The sequence below is a fragment of the Crinia signifera genome, chromosome 2, assembly GCF_055691185.1.
Source record: "Crinia signifera chromosome 2, ASM5569118v1, whole genome shotgun sequence".
In the NCBI taxonomy this organism is placed as follows: domain Eukaryota; kingdom Metazoa; phylum Chordata; class Amphibia; order Anura; family Myobatrachidae; genus Crinia; species Crinia signifera.
The window spans coordinates 292,571,197-292,594,786 of NC_139218.1; the positions used below are offsets into that span (position 1 = coordinate 292,571,197).

The following is a 23,590-nucleotide window of genomic DNA, read 5'->3' on the forward strand; positions in this document are numbered from 1 at the left end:
TGTTCAACATCTGTATGTTCACTATTTATCAAATATAGTTCAGAATGAATTCATCCACTTGTATATATACGCTACATCACATAGAGTATATGTCAACACAGAGTTTTAAGCTTATCATGTGCATTTTTTTTAAAGACTAATACCCCGTTCTCACTGCAGGCAATTTCCCGGGTCTAGCATGTCCACCCGGAAATGTGCCTTTTAACACAGGTTTTTTTTTGCAGTGTGAATGGGTCGCATACCCGGATCTCATACACGGAAAAAAACCTTATTTTTACCCGTGTTTGAGATCTAGGTATGCAGACACGGGTTGACCCGTTCTCACTGCGTAAAAACCCGTGTTAAAAGGCAGATTACCGGGTAGAACTTCTTCACCCAGGAATTTGCCTTGCTGTGAGAACGGGGGGTCCGTCCCTGCAGTCCCTGGCATTTTAATGCTGGGTAAAAGCCGTGTATATCCCACTCGCAGTGAGAACATGGTATAACTGAACAAGAGGTTCTGAAAAGAAAATGCAGCAACATTTTCAAATTTTCACAATTTACAGAAAACATTTAGTACACGAAGTGTACAAAAACACAATTTGAAGACAAATGAAAACATGGGTACTTACCTCTAGTACAAGAAGAAAAATCTTGTTCTGTGAGCAGCTGCCATACTTTCAGACATGTTTCGCACTTTGAGATAATTTACAAATCCTCTAAAGAACAGCAACAAACCTAAAACAGTACAAAAAAGATAACAAAATTATGCACAGCAATATTAAATATACATCTTTTAAAACTAAAATCAAACTAACTTATTTTTTCGGGAAGAGCGGTGTTAAAAAAAAAAATGTAATACACCATTTCACACTGCCATCAATATACAGGGCTATTGCATGTGAATGCGCAGAAACCAGTGACATTGTGCATTGTGAAAACACCCAGTTGAATTAAGATGGGTCGATCAATCAAGCATTTCAACTCGGCAGCAAGCAGGGTTTAACATGGTTCGAATTGGAAAACAACTAATAGACCAAAACATTATAAAAGTGGTAAAAGCACAGACAGCATACAACATTTTCTGTGCCACAAAACTTCCTCTGACCTTCTGAAAAGCCTCTAAACACAATGTATCTTCATATCAAACCCTCTACAAAGACAAACCACAGCAGTGCCTACAAAAGGTATTAAGGTTTTTTCTTGTACTGGAGACCAGTACATGAAAATTCAATTAGCCATGTAGGGACTTGTAAATCTGAGCAGCAAATGTGGAGTTGTAAGAGAAGATTGGTCTAGTTGTGGCATTGAAGATAGAATTAAGTAGAGATAGATGGGATGGGAAATGCCAGTTAGCAGTAAGTTGCAGTAGTGAAGAAGGAAGACTAAGGGGGTATTCAATCTGAGGGTCAGGGCAGTCGAGCTAGCTCGACCGCCGTAACCCAGTCCCGTTCTTGGTCAGCTCGACCGAGAACATGCAGGCAGGATTCAATGTCCCGCCTGCTGGGGAACGAAAAGGGGGCGCGGTCGCGAGTTGCGGCGGGGAAGAGGTGAGCTGCAGCCGGCAGCTCGTCACTTCCCGGCCGTTCTCGGCAGAACGAGCCCGACAGCTTGTGATATCGGGCTCGTTCTGCCGAGAAACCCTGCTCAATGCTGTCAGGGAAGACAGCATTGAATAGGGCCCGGCGAGCATCTCCTCGACGGGAGATGCTCGCCGGGGATTGAATATCCCCCTATAAATGGTTAGAAATTTGGTAACACCTTGGGTAAGAAAAGCTTATGGTTCTACAGTATTTGTTAGGGTGGAGGCACAGGAATGGTGGAATAGACTGGATGTAAGAAATAAAGTGTACGGCATGTCCTGTGTTGGACATGTTGAGCGTTAGGTAGCACTTTGACATTAATTGGAGATGACAGAGACAGTAAGTTACACAAGACAGGCCAAAGGAGTAGGGTAGTTAGAATGGAGAATGTATACATAGAAGCAAATTGGAACTCCATGAGTACAGGGCCTTATGGGACCCCCAACAGGTAGTGGTGATGGAGGGTAGGATGTGCAAGAGGTGAACACACCAAGGAAGGGTTAAAAAGGGACAGAAGGAACTGAACCAGGAAAGGCCATGTGAAGGGAGTGCGGAATTACTGGGAACATGGAACACAATCTACAGCTACAAAAGCTAGAGCTACAAAATACTTCTACATTTATCCTTCTGTAATCATAATTAAGCAAACATAATTTTCAGGGTCGGGTAAGATTAAAAATGTTTTGAAAAATAAAATGTTACATTTTCCTACCATTTAGTTATTGTTGTGTGTTAATAAACACAACATAATCTGGTCTTTCTTATAAATATAGATTTTTCAATTAGAAAGGATACAATTTCAATCCCTCCACATATTGAACCCACATATTTCGCAAAGAGTTTTTTACGTGGAAAACAAGAGAATTTCATTTCATTGCTACTTTTCTCATTAGCTACAGCCTGCTAAAGCATAATAATGTAATTTTTTGAGGTTAATGTGGCCAGGAGTCACTGGGCGGTATTCAATGATGATTTTGGCGATGTGCAGCGAATCCTGTTTAGGATTCGCTGCACATTCGCCACTGGTCGCCGCGTTCCGGAGCCTCGCCGGCTCCAGTATTCAACAAGTCAGGGGCTCGCTGCCCCTGACCGGCGAATTTTAACTCCTGCGGCGATGCCGCAGGGAGCCTGAGGACGGTGGCAGGCAGGGAGATGAAAGTCTCCCTGCCTGCCCCAGAACGTTTGTGGGGGGGAGGTGGGCTCCCCGGGAGCCAGGCAGCACAGGCTGCCCCCCGGGGGTCGGGTATATTCACTACACCCGATCGTGCATATGTAATGATCGGGTGAAGTGAATATATGAATATCTAATGAGCGGCTCGGCTCCGGCCCTCTGCTGGCTGGTCTGTGTAAAAAAAAAATATATATTCATGTGCTTACAGCACATGAATAAAAATAGCATGCCCCGCCTCAGAATAAAATTCCTGATTTTTTGACACCAAATGTAAAAAACAAAACACTTTATTTTAAAAGTTCACATTTCACTTCACCATAAAAAGATAGCGATTGCTACTCGGTGAATCATGGCGAAAAAAAACCTTGAAATGTATTCGCCATCTGGTCATTGAATAGGGTGATTCACTGTTTTAGTCAAAAATTCGCCTTACAGCACAAAATCGCCATAAAAACCTGGCGAATCAGCCTCATTGAATACCGCCCACTGTGTCATAGTAGAGTTAATTAGTATTAATGAAAAGAACAAATCATTTTCAGCACCTGATTTGTTTTAAGAAAACAAATAATATTTCTTTGATGGAGAATACATTTTCAAGGTTTTACAGAGTACTGATAACTAAGCAATTTAAAAACATGCATTTATTATTCAAAAACAAAATGCTAAATTAAGACAAAAATGAAATGCAAAAAAACTGAGAGATTTGACTTTTCTATTAAATTCAGAGGCCAGAAAAAAGTTTTTCAAAATTAGCAGGAAAAGAGTAGCGAACCTTAACAAAATTATCCATATATAATATTAATATTCTAGTCATAGGATTTCAGTAATAATACAAAGTGGAACATTCTATGATGGTTATAGTGACAAAATAAACCCACATATTATAAAATATTGCCTATGAAATAAATGGCGATTACCATGACAACAAGAGAGGATGCTGCTTAAATTCAGATGCAGACTGAATAAAGAAAATGGATCCATTCCTTTCAATGTAATGACCGTGGACAGATTAGAAACAGGTGTTGGTCAGACAGCAGATTAAGAAGGTTAATGCAATATTTCCTAAATCATCGTTATGTGGGGTAGATAACTTTGTAAAAAGTAATCTTGTTAAGTGCAAAGGATTGAGAACTATTATTGCTAAGTAAATATTCAACAATATATTTTTGAAGTAAAGCTGATACAACGGATGTGCTGTGATCTGGAAGCATGAAGGCTTTTTCTATGCCTGGCTGAGCATGGCATAATGTACTATGCATTTCAAAGAACAGTTTCCTGACTCGCAGACCACCATACAGCCTTAGGGGTCTGTAGCACTCTTGCATTCCCATGAATGCTGTTTTTTGGAAACAACGATATATGAGCAGAAATAATCTAAAGTTTAAATGAAGGAATGCTGCAAGCAATACATGTCAAAGTAACATTCTAGAAAACTTTTAAACTGATATTGCCTAACAAATGTATTTGGCCTGAGGCAGTTTGTATACTGTATAAGTTACATATAAAACAGCAAATTCCTTATTTGTCGCATAAATTTAGTTAGAAAAAAATAAATAAAAGGGCCACATCTTGGAATTTACTACTGATACAAATAGAATCGATGTGAATACGATTAACCCAGTTGCCCAAAGGCAAATTGGAGTCTAGTGCCCACCCTTATTTAAAAAAAGATAGCTAAGGCTCTCAGCCTGTTTACAGACTGTAGTGATTTGGCATGGCTCTAGCTACACTGTGTGACAACTAACAATGGCTGTTGGGTCAGGGTCAAATCACCCATCTGCATTATGCATAATCAGCGTTCACTGGCTTGCTCCATCTCATAGTCCAATAGCGGGGGTGGATGAACCGCTGCTTGCTGCAGAGCAGACTGAGCAATATTTGCCATCCTGTGCCCAATTGCAGGTGTTAGCAGGGCTCCTGGGACACAGTTGATTAACTATGCATCATCATAGTGTGCTGCAGAGCTCCATTGGAAGAACAGCAATCACACTTGGATCCCACTGTGAATCATACAGATGCTGCTGTACATGCAGGTGCCCCTTCAGGGCTTGAAGCCCGGACGCAGGCCATTGCCTCTGTAAAATCCACTATAAGACCAAGACCTCACCCAATTTTTCCAATATACTTAGAAATATGCAACACACTTGCTAGTTTTTGAAATTGGTAAAGAGATGGAGCACCCAAGCCCACTGTATCTTTAGTCTGTGCCCTCTGCATTATTATATACACATGAGGGTTTGAAGTCTATTAACATTTTGGTTGAGCCGTTTTCACATTCATTATTTATTCAGGAAAATAACTAGTAAAGTGCATTGTGCAGGTAGAAAATTAGAGTAGACATTCATGATGATTAATACACTGAAGTGCCAAAAGTCATGGGATAGCAGTATTTTATGGTAACGGCAGGTGTTATCATTGTACTGTAACATATTGGAAATGCCCACACCTACATCAGATGTAATCTGACATCTTGTGATCAGTTTAAACATCAGCGAGGCTGCCGATGGTAAAGTCAGGGGATTTATCATACTTCAAACGGGGCGTGATAGTGGGTGCTCGATGGATGTGGACATTCAACATTTCAGGTTTGTACTGGGAATACTTCATGGAAGACATTACCACTTGCAGTGGACAGAATTGCCTATGATAATAGAAAAGAAACACTGGCTCAAATCATATCCACATTCAATGCAGGTGGTAGCAGACGCATATTGAGCAGAAAAGTGCAGCTTTCTTTAGCTTCCATGAAATATGAGAGCAAAAACACCCATCAGGAGTGATCCTGATAACACTAAGAAGCAAGACATTGCTAGTTGGACCCTGAAAGACTAGCAACATGTGGTGTGGTCCGATGAGACATGGTTCCAGTTTTTTTCAGGCAGATGGTAGGGTCTGGATATGGCGCAGACCACATGAGACCATGGACCCCCAGTTGTCAACAAGGCAATGTTCAGGCTTGTGTCGTTTCCATAATGTTTAAGGTGTGTTCCCCCGGAACACGAACAACTTAAAAAAGTGATCAAGTGGATAGTGATACACAACAAGCTCCTAACTGTCATGTTACAGACTGGGCTTGAAAAATAACAGATGGGAGATGATTGGCTGGTTGTTTATCACTCTCCACTGTATCACTTTTTTAAAGTTTAGTACATCTGGCTCACTGAATGGTAGCTGCTATTTTGCAGTCCTTGGTAACCATCTGCAGCCCTTCACAGACTTCATGTACCAACACAAACATAGAATATTCCATCAGAGTAATGCGCTGTGTCATTAGTCAGACATTGTCCAGAAATGGTTCAAAGAGCATTCTGGAGAGTTCATACGAATGTTGTGGCCACCTCTTGCCCAAGATAAACCAATAAAACATTATTGGGAGTGGTAGAGCGGTCCATTCACACCCAATATTCTGCATCTACAAAAATCATGGAGCTGTGGGAAGCTATACACACACACAGCATGTGTCAACATCTCTCCATGAGTTCTCCCACTCGCTTGTGGAATGGATGCCACATTGACTTGCTGCACTTCACCATGTTTGAGAGGGTCCTAGGCACCTATTCCATTACTACTGGCACTTCACTGTGGTACAGGTGTGCCAGCAACTATTCATGAGCCAATGAGTACTCGTCTGATCCCATGGACAGATAGCAGGTGATTATATGCAGGCTTATCCAACTTTGATGTAATGTCCTTAAAACAAGTAAAAATGAGGCTCAGTAGTATGTGTGGCCTCCATGTACCTGTATGACCTCCCTACAATGCCTGGGCATGCTCCTGATGAGGTGGCGGATGGTCTCCTGAGGGATCTCCTCCCAGGCCTGGACTAAAGCATCCGCCAACTCCTGGACAGTCTGTGGTGCAATGTGGCGTTTGTGGATGGAGCGAAACATGATATCCCAGATGTGCTCAATTGGATTCAAGTCTGAGGAATGGGTGGGCCAGTCCATAGCATCAATGCCTTCGTCTTGCAGGAACTGCTGACACACTCCAGCCGCATGAGGTCTAGCATTGTCTTGCATTAGGAGAAACCCAGGGCCAACCGCACCAGCATATGGTCTCACAAGGGGTCTAAAGATCTCATCTCAGTACCTAATGGCAGTCAGGCTACCTCTGGCGAGAACATGCAGGGCTGTGCGGCCCCCCAAAGAAATGCCACCCAACACCATAACTGACCCACTGCCAAACTGGTCATGCTGGAGGAGGTTGCAGGCAGCAGAATGTTCTTCTTGGTATCTCCAGACTCTGTCACATGCTCAGTTTGAACCTGCTTTCATCTGTGAAGAGCACAGGGCGCCAGTGGCGAATTTGCCAATCTTGGTATTCTCTGGCAAATGCCAAATGTACTGCATGGTGTTTGGGCTGTAAGCACAACCCACACCTGTGGACTTCGGGCCCTCATACCACCCTCATGGTGGTATGTTTCTGACCGGTTGAGTAGACACATGCACATTTTTGCCCTGCTGGAGGTCATTTTCCAGGGCTCTAGCAGTGTTCCTCCTTGCACAATGGCGGAGGTAGCGTTGCTGCTGCTGGTTTGTTGCCCTCCTATGGCCTCCTCCACGTCTCCTGATGTACTGGCCTGTCTCCTTTTAGTGTCTCCATGCTCTGGACACTATGCTGACAGACACAGCAAACCACCTTGCCACAGCTCGCATTGATGTGCCATCCTGGATGAGCTGCATTACCTGAGCCACTTGTGTGGGTTGTAAACTCTGTCTCATGCTACCACTAGAGTGAAAGCACCGCCAGCTTTCAAAAGTGACCAAAACATCAGCCAGAATGCATAGGAGCTGAGAAGTCTGTGGTCACCACCTGCAGAACAACTCCTTTATTGGGGGTGTCTTGCTAATTGCCTATAATTTCCACCTGTTGTCTATTCCATTTGCACAACAGCATGCAAAATTGATTGTCAATGTTGCTACCTAAGTGGACAGTTTGATTTCACAGAAGTGTGATTGACTTGGTTATATTGTGTTGTTTAAGTGTTCCCTTCATTTTTTTGAGTTGTGTATATGTGTGTATATATATATATATATATATACCCCCACACATATACATACGTACATACACTTTCTACAGAACTGTTTAATGAGTAGAGCAACAAGTAGAGTGTAACACAGTAGTACGTGGTACATGTCAAGCACAGATTTAATTGGGGATGCTTCTGAGACAATAATGGAAGTGTCCACATTTGACATTGACTATTTAGCAGCCAGGAACTAACACCGCAACAAAGAAATGTCAATATTTCATACCTAAAGAAAGATCTAGATGAGAAAAATGTACTGCATGTCACCACAGTGAGGATTCAGTATGGACCTCTGACTACTATGACTTATGATTGCATGAGAAGTGACCACTAAGCACCATAAAAACAATACCACAAAATAGTTATGCATATACAGGTGGTTGGTGCTTTTTTGGAACTTAATTTTAGTTCGCCATTTGCCAAAATATACCAGATACTCAAATTTGAAGGGGGGGGGGGGGGGGGGGGGGTGCCTCATTCATTATATTGAGAGTATTTGCGACTAATAGACTTGCCAACTACTGTATCGACCGCCATGTGTCTAATACTGTACTAATCGGATAGTTAATTATGTTTTACATTATATTAACCCTTTGAGTGGCAAGTGAATTTGTCAATATGCAAACAAAATTTTTATTCGTCATAATGACCTGCATTTTTTACCTGATATAGGAAATATAATCTTTTTTTACACAACATTTTTATTTGAATTCATTAACAAAAGCAAAGCTGACATTTTTAGCTGATATTTTGTGCATCTCTCATAGATGTTGGCACTTAAAGGGTTAAACACTATATTATAGTTTTATTTTAGTTTTTTACAGTGTAGCAATCCCTTTTTAAACATTGAAAGGCTTAATGTAGGCTAACATATAGTTTTTTTCTCCACTATAGAAGCACGTACAACATGTTGTGGCAGTAAATGCATAAAATTGGTCAACATATACTGCCGGTATATATTAAACATATAATTGTTTATTGGTTTAAGGTAATGATGTCATTGCTGCAATTAAAGCACTATAGGTTGTATTTGATATAAAAAGCAATCATTTTTTATTATTTTGTTAGGTGTTGCAACTCTACAACAGGTAGGCATAAAACAGTAAACAGCATAAACACAATTCACAACAGTAAAACTTCAGTGGACTACAAAACAAATACAAACAAAAGATTTAAATTAAAGGGGCAAAGATGAATAAAAAGAAACACCGATTGTCATTTGAGCTATAGAGTACATAAAAAAACTCATGTTTCATCTGCATTAAACAATACACATAACATACTATATATGCCTGATGATGTGTACAGATAGATCAATACTATTTCGTTTTTCTAACTATAACCAATTATTAGTAACAACTAACTCTTACGTTTTATTTTCTGCTTTCAGGATGCAAGGACACCCAAATTCAAATATCTAAGATATAAAGACAGGAGCCAAGCCTCAATTTCTGCTATATGTAGTTTATAGAAGGAAAGTGACATAATGTGTAAAAACTTTTCATTTTTCATTTTAACAGCATTTCGAAATTCACTGCATGCTGTACATTTCCTGGCAAAAGCAGGTTGTATAACTTGTTTAAAACATATAAAAGTTCTCATGAATGTGTTTTATTGCCACTGAACTATGACTGCTATAAAGATTTTATCTTTTTTTTTTCTATTCTAAGGATAAGATATGCCATATGCATCTATCTTTTTGATTGGGAGCAGACATTACAATACCCACATTGATGACACTAACAATGTCAAAGTAGACCAAAACCTATTTACATAAGGAATGCGTTTCCCTGCTTGCGGAGTCCTGCACAGGCCACAATAGCGCAAAAATCCAGAAGAAGGGGACAAAAGTAAGGGACCAGAAATGTCTAAGTTGCACAACATACTAACAGCAAATATTGGGGCTATTATAAAAAATAGTTCATAGCACAAGCGATCTGGAGCGTATGTTATACAACTGCGTCCCACCCATTACTTCAATAGTACTTCCTCATCTGTAAACCAAAATACCCACCCTTACATTGTACAATAGACAATGTCAACCTCCCCGGAACTTTATAACATAACAATCAGTTGCCCTCCACAGTAAGGAAACCATGGTTCCCCATGCCACTCACAGTATGACAGCCATGGTTTATTCCCACTTTACGCAGTAAGTATCCATGTAACCATCATTCCCACATTACCCCACTATATCTCCTATACCCTCAAGTATAAAAGCCAGAGTTCAATGTACCCTGAGAATATAGCAGGGTTCTCCTCCACTCTCAAAACAGTTAGTGTGCCCCCTCAACTCCCAGTATAACATTCAGGGTTCAATTCCAGTCGCAGTATAACAGTCAAGATCCTTCCTCCAATCACAGTAGAACAATCAAGGCGCCCCATCTACTCCCAGTATAACAGATACCCATTTCAACTCCCAATATAACAATTAGGGTTCGATTCCACTTGCAGTATAACAGTAAAGGTGGCCATACACACGCAGATTTATCTTTAGATCTGTCTGGTTGGAACAAAAACATGGTTATGGATGAGAGCAAATGACAGTTGACCATTTGCTTGGAAATGCTGGAAAACTGCCACTCATCCATAACCATGGTTTTGTTCCAACCAGCCAGATCTGAAGATAAATCTTACTAGTGTATGGGCACCTTAAGGGTTTAATTCCACTCACAATGTAACAGTTGGGATTCAGGGCCCATACACATTATGTGATATTGTGCATGATTGTTACAATTTAGTTCAGTTTGATATTGTATAATGTGTCGTAAGATGTGCACACCTGTGCATCATCTAATAATCCCGCATGCAGACTTGATGGTAAGATATTGGGTGATGCTATGCACATATTATGACCTTATGTCACATTTTAAAGTGTGTACATAACAGATCTAGTGTTCCTTCTAGGAACTTCGGCGGGCAGGGCGCCACTTCAAAGGGGGCAGCATGAAGGGGATGGTTTAATAGAATCTGTGATCTTTGAAGTGTTCTACAAGTGGAAAACAGTGTGTGTGTGTGTAGTCAACAAATACTTCATCTTTTCCCATCCCCTGTAATTCTCACCTCTAGCTATTGCACAAATTATACCTGCTGGATACAATTGAATAGCTTTGAGCACTTTATTTGAAAGTTAAAAGCCTGCAGTTTATTGAATTGACCCCATACATAGAATTGACCACATATAACAGCTGAGAACCATAGCTTTCCCGCCTTTGCCCATACAGCTTGCACAACTTTCAAGCTAATACAGCTTATACAATATAATACTATACTTACTTACAGCATTAATCATTGTGGATATTACACTCAAAATAATATTGGGAAAAAACAACAAAAATATACTTGCACTAAAAAAAAAATAAAAAAAAAATGCCCTTACAGTCAATCTGGTAGTACCCTGCAGCGTTTTTAAAAAGGAATGGTCAATCCTTAGAAATGACAAACATAACAAACAACATATAAAAACTGCGCTGCGGACAGCCTTAATAGAATCAGTGTTATATAATCTGGCCAGTGAACATTTTAAAAAATAGTGCATGGACATACATAAATAAACTAACATAAAAAAGCGATAGTTATTTGGTTAGCAACTAAGAGGTTATTAAAGTGCCTTGTGATAGGTGTTAATACTGTAGTCTAATTCCTTTTGCTTTGTTTTTGTTTTTTTATAAAAAGCATGCATATTAGTTGCTATTGGTATGTTAGTAAATGAAAAAAATACTTTTATTATTATTATTATAACGTTACCAGTCATGACTTGTCTGGCCAGACAAAGAAGGTACCTCTGTAGGTCCTGTTTAGTGGCGTTCCCTGGGTAGTGTGATTTAGTGCACACAGCACGGCACTGCTTTGCATGCTGGGGGAGCAAGCTATAAATAGCTTTCTTGATGTATATTCAGGTACCAATGAGAGCCTCCTGGTATTCCAAATGGATATTGGAAATAAACCGATAAGTACTGGTTTTAAACGATGACGCGTTACCCAGCCTCCTCTCCGGTATCAGCGGATTCCTCAGATCGATCTGAGGAAGTCGCTGTTATGTAAATAACAGATTTAGTCTAGAAACTATCAATATAAAAGTTGCATCTCATTCAGCACACACATACACTAATCTATGAATGCAAATAATTAAATGTATGTGAAAATAAAATATTTTACTCCAAATGCCAACTTACCAAGCACCAGAAATATCCACCAGAGCCAATATTGTCCATTGAAATACCCAGTAAAATAGTCCGAGAACTGAAAAGAAAGTTGAGCAGAGTCATGAACTGATATAGGCAGAAACATCCAATCATATTGCTTTGCTTGTAGCTATAAAAACCCTAACTCTAGAGTTCCGTAGGACTACATAAACATCTGTTCAAAAAAACTCAGTGTTCCATATTCAATCTTGATGCCTATGGAATTTCTATTTCAATTTGGCTTCCAATATGCTTGGGACCCCCACACAAAACGGTGTTCCAATATAGTAAACAGTATTGTTATTTACTGTATAGTGGGACCACACACTTTTTGCCATCTACATTCCTGCCTTGTCACTCAACATCACACTTTAGGCCCAGAAGATGCTATAGTTCTGTCCTACTGTATATTAATTAGACACCCAGAAAAAAGTATACTCCTTTTACCTGTATCAGAATGGTATGTACAAATGGCCCCTGAAAAGAACAACTTTTGATCTTTGCTAAATCCCCATTGCTATATACACTCACAAACCTCATACTTATTAAAGTCTTCATTATCAAACTATCTGCGCCTGCATTTGGTTCCCAGCAGAGAGCAGAACATGGCTAAATGAACCTTGAAGTAGCGGTTCAGTCCTGTTACAGGCCACGCTAGCTAGCTGTGTTCTCCTTGCGATAAGGCAATATGAATAGGCACACTGATTGCTCCTGCAGGAGGCTGTATACTTCACTGATAAAACTAACCATCAAAAGTCTTTAGTATTCATCATTCTCAATATCCAATTTGTGAATGGTTTTTGTTCTCGGTCTGTACAAATTTGCTTTAAATGAAATATACGCAGTACAGAACACCAAAGATTATATAATCTGATTTAGTTGATACAGTTTGATAGAGGTTTTATTAATATGGCTGGATAGCTGTTCTAGCCTAAATGAAAGTGCCTGACGGCTTTAGAACGTCCTTGGTGCTGTACGGTCTTGTGTAATGATAACTATGAAAGCAGCAGAGAGGTCTCACATTGCTTATTACAGTTTGGAGCAAATAAAAACAAAAGATGCAACTGCACCCAGATTACCATTCTGCCTTGTAAGCGATGCAAATAATGTTCCTCTACTTGCAGAGACCATACTGCCCGGTGTCACATGCAACATAAAGATACTGAGAAGCTTAATTTAGCACACTGTAAATTACAGCTGAGCTATAATGCACCTGTCTCCCAACTCTGTAAATCCAGGTACCCACTGGGCGATTCACCGCACCTGGTGATATCGGACAACTACATCGGTAGTGTCGAGGGAGTCACGATATAATGCATAAACACTAACCGAAATCAGTAATTATATCAGTCAATGATGTCACCTGCCCCCTGGACTAGATTGCATTGCATCAAAAAACAGATGGGATGCGATCTAATCCAAATTGCATACAATAATTGTACAGTGTATGGGCACCTTAAGACAAATAACTTAATTTACTTCTTCTATACTGGTGGAGTGTCCGCTGAACCGACTAGTCACTACAGAAGGACAACGACCTTAAGGCCCCCATACACGCTGCGATAGCAGCGTGCAATGCAATATCGGCTGGATCGCATCGCATTGCAACGCATGTGTTTTGCAAGCGATGCGATCCGCAGGCAGTACAAAAAGTATGTGCATCACATACTTTTTGGACTGTGCGATGCCTGCAGGAGCGCGCATCGCATCGCAAGCTGCTATCGCAGCATGTATGGGGGCCTTAAGACTAGTGTGTAATGTGTTCTGCGGAAGAAACAATCCGTGACTGTCCATCAGCACCACATCAGCCTTTGTATCCAGTTCACAAGTTACCTGAGCACTAAACAGTGATCCCAGCAGCCAAGCATTAACTTACTATTTTATTACTGCGGAGAGATATGGCAATTTTTAAGGAAACCCATTCTTAAGGAGTGGATGGCTGTTATTTAACAACAACAACAAAATCTAAAATAAAAGCTGGCTCTTATTTTATAGACCATATCAAAATATAATCTTCTGAAATCTCTTTCTTTTGAAGGAACATAGGAAATCTAAAAAAAATAAACTGGTAAATGCACTCAACCATTGGGTTTAAAAGTACAGGCCACACCCAATGGAGGGTGTGGGCCTAACCTATATTAGAAAACTGCGTAGGACTATTTGGGGCCTTTAACTGTTTTGTGGATGCCCATTGGAGCAATTAAATTGTTGCCCCACTGGGTGCATAACTGGCACTAAAGTACTGGTTTGGGAGACTGAAGGCATGTTTGGGCATTCAAAGTGAAAGGTTATTGCATATTTCAGCTCATTACCTCAGGATACTGTAAGCTGAAATGTGCTCTCGCATTGGCTAAACCGCACCCAAATGGAGCAACAACTGAATTGCTTTGTCGGGCACCATATAGTGACAGTCGTGGGCAGAAAAATGTATCATGTACATATATAGCCATGCTCATTGCCCCAGCAACTCTGATATATTACGCTGTGTGCGGTCTTATGCTTTTCATTGAGCCGCGGGAGCGTGAGGGCATGTTTGCGCCTTTTGCCCTCATGTCACACGTGCGACATGGCAAATACTCAACGAGTGTGGCTAGATCTATATTATGTATATTTAATATAATCTATTGAAACTTTTTCAATATAATAGCAAACTCTAATCCTTACATGCTGGAACTGCTGCCGGTCTTTCTGTCAACCTTAATGTTATACATTGCATTAATAACAGGCAATATCAGTGCATTGGGGAAAAAAATGAGATACATTGCATAATAATAACAACTCGCATCTATATAAGTGCTTTCACTATAATGCCAATTGCCTTGGCATATTGTGTGCAAGGACAAACAGCTTATCCAATAAAAGTTTCATAATCAAAATAGGACAAGCATATTTGTATAGACAGTGCATACATGCTTCAATCCTAGCTAAACCCCTGCCATTTTCATGCCTAAGTACAGACTTTTCCAGAACACTGAAGAGAAAAAGAAAAGAAATAAGAAACCACGGTGAGATGATTGGTGCAACAGTGACACCCAGTGGCAGAAAAGATGTATTACCTGTAAGTGTATGAAGCAGATACTCATTACTGTCATATAAAGACTGCAGCATTTTGTAAACAAAACTACATAAAGTAGCATGTGGATGAGTAACAAATTCACCAACAGAAATTGTAAATACACAGCAAAGCCCTCCATACACACACAAAAACCACTTACCCGCACAATTAAAATCCATTTGATAAGTGATAATCCAAATCCACAGATTGCTCCGTAACGTCCTGCAATTGTGTTGGTTATACAGAAGGACAAACAGAACCCAATCCAGTTGAAAATGAATGCCACTAGAAAGAGAGGAATAACTTAATAGGTGGCCACTAGATCATGAGGATGATATACAATAAAACATGTACAAGGACAAATGATTGTATGACATTCTTAAAATAAGTGGATTCAAATATAGGGGGTTGATTTGATTCCTTACACGTAGTGATGTGCTTTTGGGGCCCCTTCCATCGTGCACTACCAGAAAATGCATGAGGTTTGGCTACCGTATGTATGAAAGCAAATAATTACATGTATGCAGTAGAACCCAGCAGATGGCATGTGATTGATTTCCCCTCTACATCTCACAAAGCTGGACTTTCCAACAGATGTAGCACAGGAGCAGGCAATGTGTGGTACTCCAGCTGCTAAAGAAATACAAATCCTAGCACACCCGGTCACTCTTTTGCGGTTAAAGAATGCTGACATTGTGGTGGGGCATGCTGGGATGTGTAGTTTCAGAGCAGCTAAAGTGTGACACATTGCCTACCTCTAGGGATGCCAATCCCAGGGCATTTTTTCAATCCCGGGAATCGGGATTGAAAAATGCTCAATCCCGGGATTCCCGGGATCCCGGGATTGGCATGCCTAAAAAAATAAATGCCCCTGTACCCCCCACACTAACTGACTCTTGGGGAGGGGGGCAGGTGGCAGCGGTGTGTGATGCGGGTGGCCTGGCGACAAGCAGGTGCCGGGGCCACACACTTATTTTTGGGGAGTGCCAAGCGGGGGAAGCAGGCGGCAGGCGACTTCGGTGAAGAGGCAGGCAACTGCGGGAGGCCCGGCGGCTAGCAGATCCGACGGTGGGGATGTAGTGCTACTGCCTGCGCAGCGTGACCTGTGACCTAATCACGCTGAGCAGGCCGCACGCCGGGACGGGGACAGCCGGGCAGCGTCTGAGCGAGTGCTCAGACGCTGCCCGGCATTAGACTGCGCATGCGCAGTCTAATCCCAAAATCCCGGGATTGGATACTCCAATCCCGGGATTGAAATCCCGGTCATTTTGGGGCCAAATCCCGGGATCCCGCCGATCCCGATCCCGGGATTGGCCACCCTACCTACCTCCAATTTAGGTAACCGTGGGCCTGATTCAAAGCAAGAATTGGTGCACCTAGACGAAACCATGTTGCACTGCAGATGGGGCAGATTTAACATGTACAGGAAAATTTGGATTTGAGAAGGGTGTGTCCAAACTTTAATTTGTATTGCAGGGTAAAAGTAAATCTGTACAATATTTGTTTTCTACATGCAAAATAAGCTGCTAGTATTAACCTGCATGCCAAAAAAATATATGTAGTTGCATCCCTTGCATTGCAATGTGGTTTGTTCAGGAACCGTTACCTGCTCTTTCTGACTTGATTCCCAAAATAAAAAAAATCAGGTCTAGATTTGGAAAGGTCTCTTCCAACTGAAGGAGAATATACAATCTATCAGTGTAAAGCCCTGAACACAAAGGGTGATGGGAGCCCCATGTTGAGCGAGATGCTTAAGCACAGATCGCTCAGCACACATCATTGGCACACATGCAATGGTTTCGTGCTGAGCGATCTGTGCGGACCAGTGTTCTCTCGTGAGAACACAGGCGATTTTACTCAATTTTGACTGCATGCAGTCAAAATGTATTCAGGCAATGGTAACATGCGGGACCGTGCATCAGCGTTGCAATGGCCTGTACACTGTGCGGCCTGTGTCAGCAATTGCACCCATATCATCAGGGACAACACTCTCAAGACCACCTTTGATAAAGTTGCATTTGGGCAGCGAAATAAGTCAATCCAGACCTTTCATTACAACCCACAGCCATCATTTACACAGACTGCCTATCCAGCTGGTCCAGCACACCACAGAGAAGATTTCCTAATACGAAGCACCTTTCAGGACATCAACAATTCCTCCAGGAGGGCAGGTCATTGTAAATTGTGGATGTTTCTAATGAGCTCCAATTGTGTTTCTATTAAATTGTTCACCTTTTATGACATCTCATTCTTGTACATATCATTAGTTATGCTTTGAGCGCAGCTATTTTCTTGGTTTATATGTTTTGTTTACTGTTATAGCAGCCCACTCACTTCAGTGTCCAAAAAACTTCTTTGAGTAGTAACTTTTCTACATCTTCAGGTGGATTTAGTTCTTTGTGGCCAACTCCTTTCTATTGAATGTAAAGAGGAACCCGTTCTGATCTGTCTCCTTGCAGTGGTCCTCTCTGGTGCATGCATAAGCACTTACCTCGCCTTGCAGTGTAAACAAGCCCGTTCAATTCAGCAATGTTCCAGTACTTTAGTGACCTCTGCGAGTCGGATACTTCATTATTAGGGACCAACCACCCCACCATAATAGTCTCTCAAGTCTTATTCCCTCTTATTGTACAGGCTTATCAAGTGCTGAAATGTCCCTCTTATTGTACAGGCTTATCAAGTGCTGAAATGTCTCCTCTTCCTGTGAATTACAGATCTGACATTTTTTGTTCTCTGCACGGTCACTAGATATCTTGCACTATATTGTACATCTATGCCACAGTACACTGTTACTACGCATACTACGGTGCTGTTTAAACATTTAAAAAATAACCTTACTGATTAGAAACCATCACAACATGTAAATATTTGCTTTTCCTTCATCATCTCAGTTGCCCATACTGCTTGGTGGCATCTGTGTCTGATCATGTCTAAAGGGCCCCATACATCAGCAATTAATTGTGACAATTTTCAGATATGGAGATGATTGCCACAATTAATTTTAGATGTGTGGGCTCCCCCTTTTGGCAATCAAAATCGCCAATCGATTGCTTAGTCAGGTTTTTAAACATGTTTAATAATCTGGTATTATCTGCAGATCTTTTTTATATGTGTGGGCATTCCCAATTCGTCTTCTTCATCTATTTACATTATGAACAGCTGAAATGACAATCGATTGGGGCAATTTCCAGATATGAAGATGCAATTTTTAGATGGGAAAAATCTGCCGATCACTGAAAAAGTCTGTAATGAGTGGGCAAAGTCGGATAGATTGTAAAATCCATTTATCTGGCCAAAATATCCCAATATCTGAAAATCCATAAATTGTGATTGCTGATGTATGGGGCCCATAAGAAAGGAAGATCTGATTGTTTGGATTTAAATTAAAAAAAGCTGTTTAAGAAGTTTAGGTTTAGCACGTGCTTGGATGGCACAGACTGGACCTTATTTTTCGGATTGGAGGTCGTTGGTCAATTGCACTATATAACATGAAAAATAAATATATATGTCCAGGGGATTGTTGCCTAGACATGAGAAGGTTTGGCCTAGATGGACTGAATCTGTATATGCCGCTTCAGTCTGAATGGTAAGGATACCCATACTAATAATTGGGTAAATTATCATTTTTACTGCATCAGTTTATATAGCGATGATGCGAATTGGTCACTCTATACTACATAAAATCATTATTGCGAGAATGTCTTTCCACTTAACTAAATAATCTTTACCTAGGAACAGGACTGGTTTGGATAACATACTTACAAATTGAGTTTGTTTATTTTTACCCTGAAAGTACCCCCTTTTATATATACATTTACTTTTTCTTTTTTTATTTCTTTTATTTTTTATAAATTTAAGTTTCTGCTTGATTGATATGTTATAGTGTGTAGATAAAATCAAAATACGCATAATATTGCAAGAACATTTACCTTTATTAAATTGGAGTTCATACATAGATATGTTGTACATTCTCAATGTTGCAATGTCATGTTTGTAATAACTGCATCGATTTTTATCCTCAGTATTTTATAATATGAAATTATCTTTGTGTTTTAATAAAATGACTCCAGGTTTAAAAGTCATGGACATCACTGATGGCACAGTTAGGTTGGCATGGTGCAGAAATGGCTTTTGAATATACAGGAAGAAAAATTTGACTTTATAAGTCAAGTAAACATTAAGTACATGCAGTACATGTAGCACTCACATGTTCTTCAGCTCATATACTGTAGAGAGAATATTTACATCCACACCAGTAACACATGAGCCTTATTTACTACTGGGATGTTACCCACTGGTGTTAAGAATACCAATGACTTTTCCCAGATAAAGGTCTAAAGCAGGCCAAACAATTAGGGAGAAAGACCATGTTATGAAGGTCATCTGTCCATTTTAGAGTGCAGCCAGTAGATTGTTATATAGGAAAGGAAATTGTATATTTTATACTGCCAATGTATTTAGTATCACAGTGTACCTATACACAGCACTGACAGCTAATCAGATGACTGAACAATGCACACAGTTCCCATTGTTTTATAGCCTGTAATAGGCGAAAGCACCACTAGAGGGTGACTTTACTCTACATTCCTCACAGTGAAAAAAATGTCCTTCTGCAATAAGCTCGCCAAAGTTAACCGCCATTTTCGCAGCTAATTAAATCTGCACTATAGGGCTCACATCACAATTTTTAAGACAGTGCTCTGGTCACCGATTACAGGAAACGTTAGTACTTGGACTGTTACAGTAAAGCAATGGGCATGCAGCCTAATGTAATGTGTCCATATGCTTGATGCGGCAGCACTGGGAACAAAAATTGATTGGTGGAGTTCAGCACTGAGCACCAGACAGAATGTACTGAAACTTTTTGTAAGTTAATTATGATTTTTAGTGCCCCTATCATTCCCTTTACCCCACGCCAGTTCTAGCAGGTTACTGCAGTATGCGCTTGCTCCTGGTGCCATGGACACAAGGTATGCCTCGGTATAGATTAGAGATTGTGTGGGCTCTTTTCTAACTTTACGGTGAGAATCCCTTGCTATGCAATTTAAGATTCCAGTTCTTTGAAATCTTTGCTAACTCTGTACTATTTACATACAATTCATACAATCTGCATTAGATTTGCACTATACAGGTTGAGTATCCCGTATCCGAATTATTCCGAAAACCATACATTCCAGAAAGTGAACAACATTTTTTTTTTTTTTTGCTAAAAGCACTACTGGGGACATGATATGTAACTAGCATTACTGGGGACATCTGTAACAGCACTACTGAGGGAATGATATGTAACTGGCACTATATATGTACAAGACAATGATTGCTTGGCATTTAAATTCAGTGCCTGAGATTGTACACAAACTTTGTTTCAGGTTTTGAAACCTTGTTTTATGCACAAATAAAATATATATTTGTGTTTATTTCATGTGTTTGATGTATATGTACAACAAATGCAGGATACTTCAAGATACATCATTGAAATATTAAAATATTCCGGAATAATCCGTTATCCAAAATTCTCCTGGTCCCAAGCATTTTGGATAAGGGATACTCAACCTGTATAGTCATTGCTGCCCTGTCTATCTGGGTTCCGATTTGTGCTGTCACAGGAGTACGTATCAGGAACGCAAGGTAAAAAACCTGTGCGATCTGCATACAATCTGCATGCGATTTTGACTAGATATGTAAAATTTCACTGTGTTAATGTGAATTACACTACTTGGCCAATTTGCATTTTAAAATACTCGCTACTAGAGCATACTATTAACGGACATACTTCAGATAAAAAAAAAAAATCAGATCCTGTAATTACAGCACATCACCAACAGCACATCACCAATCTCCAAATTACCCTTTATTGGATTATGAACCGTTCACATGTATAGTTTATCAAGCATTCATTAATGCACTTCACGGATTTCACTGTGATTGCTCCCTAGGCTAGGCTAAGTAAAAAAAATTTATTCTGCAAAATGTTAAATTGAGGGTGCTTCCCGGTGAGGAATGTCAGTATAATGCAAACCTTATTTTGTATTACTGAAACAATGCAGCAAGAGCTTTTGGTACATTATGTATATACTATTCTATTTCATTATAAATATGAGAATTCTCTAAATAGGAGAAGTACTCCAAAATACAGCTCTACAGTATACAGCTGTCAATTTCGCAAGCAGAACAAGAGTTTTCTGCTACATATGCTTCACCTAAGGTTCCCACATACTATCACTTGGCCGATTTTACTGCAAATCATTCACGATTGCCAATGATATCAATCCAATGCGCACTTCCGCGGATCTTTAGCTACTGAAGGGAAGATCAGAAGATGCAGCTGAAAATCTTTGGGACGCAGGTATTTGGGTCTTCGTTTGTTTGGGTATTTGGGAGTTGGGGTGCTCAGGTATCAGGCGGTTGAAGTGCGGGGGCAACTTTGGGCACGTTCGGATGCTTAGTCGCATTTGGTATTTTGCATTTCAGGAGCTTGGATGCTCGGATATTCTGGCAAGGGTAGGTATTTGTGAGTTGGTGCGTTCACGTCATCTTCGGGCGCTTGGGGACTCAGGTTCGTGGTGCTTGGGTGTTCGGGCGCTTGGATAATCGGGTGTTCGATTGCGTTTGGCGTGCATTTGAATGCTAGGGTATTCTGCCGATTGGGCGCATTCAGCATGTTTGTGTGCTCGGGTATTTGGGTGCACTCGAGCCCTCAGGTATTGGGATGCACGGGCATGTTAAGGTGCTCGAGTGTTTGGGCTTCCAGGCAATCGGTGGAATGAGCAACATGTGTGTGTGTGTTTGGAGGAGCGACGACAGTGCACACCTACATGTCTGTGACATGCACGGAAATCTTCGGGGGAAGCTAGTGCCAGCATTGCAGCTAAAAGCACTACTGGGGACATGATATGTAACTGGCATTACTGGGGACATCTGTAACAGCACTACTGAGGGAATGATATGTAACTGGCACTATATATGTACAAGACAATGATTGCTTGGCATTTAAATTCAGTGCCTGAGATTGTACACAAACTTTGTTTCAGGTTTTGAAACCTTGTTTTATGCACAAATAAAATATATATTTGTGTTTATTTCATGTGTTTGATGTATATGTACAACAAATGCAGGATACTTCAAGATACATCATTGAAATATTAAAATATTCCGGAATAATCCGTTATCCAAAATTCTCCTGGTCCCAAGCATTTTGGATAAGGGATACTCAACCTGTATAGTCATTGCTGCCCTGTCTATCTGGGTTCCGATTTGTGCTGTCACAGGAGTACGTATCAGGAACGCAAGGTAAAAAACCTGTGCGATCTGCATACAATCTGCATGCGATTTTGACTAGATATGTAAAATTTCACTGTGTTAATGTGAATTACACTACTTGGCCAATTTGCATTTTAAAATACTCGCTACTAGAGCATACTATTAACGGACATACTTCAGATAAAAAAAAAAAATCAGATCCTGTAATTACAGCACATCACCAATCTCCAAATTACCCTTTATTGGATTATGAACCGTTCACATGTATAGTTTATCAAGCATTCATTAATGCACTTCACGGATTTCACTGTGATTGCTCCCTAGGCTAGGCTAAGTAAAAAAAATTTATTCTGCAAAATGTTAAATTGAGGGTGCTTCCCGGTGAGGAATGTCAGTATAATGCAAACCTTATTTTGTATTACTGAAACAATGCAGCAAGAGCTTTTGGTACATTATGTATATACTATTCTATTTCATTATAAATATGAGAATTCTCTAAATAGGAGAAGTACTCCAAAATACAGCTCTACAGTATACAGCTGTCAATTTCGCAAGCAGAACAAGAGTTTTCTGCTACATATGCTTCACCTAAGGTTCCCACATACTATCACTTGGCCGATTTTACTGCAAATCATTCACGATTGCCAATGATATCAATCCAATGCGCACTTCCGCGGATCTTTAGCTACTGAAGGGAAGATCAGAAGATGCAGCTGAAAATCTTTGGGACGCAGGTATTTGGGTCTTCGTTTGTTTGGGTATTTGGGAGTTGGGGTGCTCAGGTATCAGGCGGTTGAAGTGCGGGGGCAACTTTGGGCACGTTCGGATGCTTAGTCGCATTTGGTATTTTGCATTTCAGGAGCTTGGATGCTCGGATATTCTGGCAAGGGTAGGTATTTGTGAGTTGGTGCGTTCACGTCATCTTCGGGCGCTTGGGGACTCAGGTTCGTGGTGCTTGGGTGTTCGGGCGCTTGGATAATCGGGTGTTCGATTGCGTTTGGCGTGCATTTGAATGCTAGGGTATTCTGCCGATTGGGCGCATTCAGCATGTTTGTGTGCTCGGGTATTTGGGTGCACTCGAGCCCTCAGGTATTGGGATGCACGGGCATGTTAAGGTGCTCGAGTGTTTGGGCTTCCAGGCAATCGGTGGAATGAGCAACATGTGTGTGTGTGTTTGGAGGAGCGACGACAGTGCACACCTACATGTCTGTGACATGCACGGAAATCTTCGGGGGAAGCTAGTGCCAGCATTGCAGCTCAGCCTGGAAAATTTTGTGGCATACAACCGAAGGGGTTCAAATTTTTCTGAAATCTTAAGATAAAGCTTTG

The 23,590-nt window shown here is 40.6% G+C and overlaps 1 protein-coding gene across 3 annotated transcripts in view; it reads right to left on the reverse strand.

Moving 5' to 3' along the window:
* The window catches only part of NDFIP2 (Nedd4 family interacting protein 2), a 93,932-nt gene that overhangs the window by 5,929 nt on the left and 64,413 nt on the right, over window positions 1-23,590 (reverse strand). For all 3 annotated transcript variants that reach the window (XM_083168807.1, XM_083168808.1, XM_083168809.1), the window contains 3 exons: window positions 15,162-15,286; window positions 11,938-12,004; window positions 612-717 (listed from right to left, as the gene is read on the reverse strand). In XM_083168807.1, coding sequence (XP_083024933.1) covers window positions 614-717; window positions 11,938-12,004; window positions 15,162-15,286 — 296 coding nt within the window. In that variant the 3' untranslated portion in view covers window positions 612-613. The remainder of the gene's footprint in view (window positions 1-611; window positions 718-11,937; window positions 12,005-15,161; window positions 15,287-23,590) is intronic.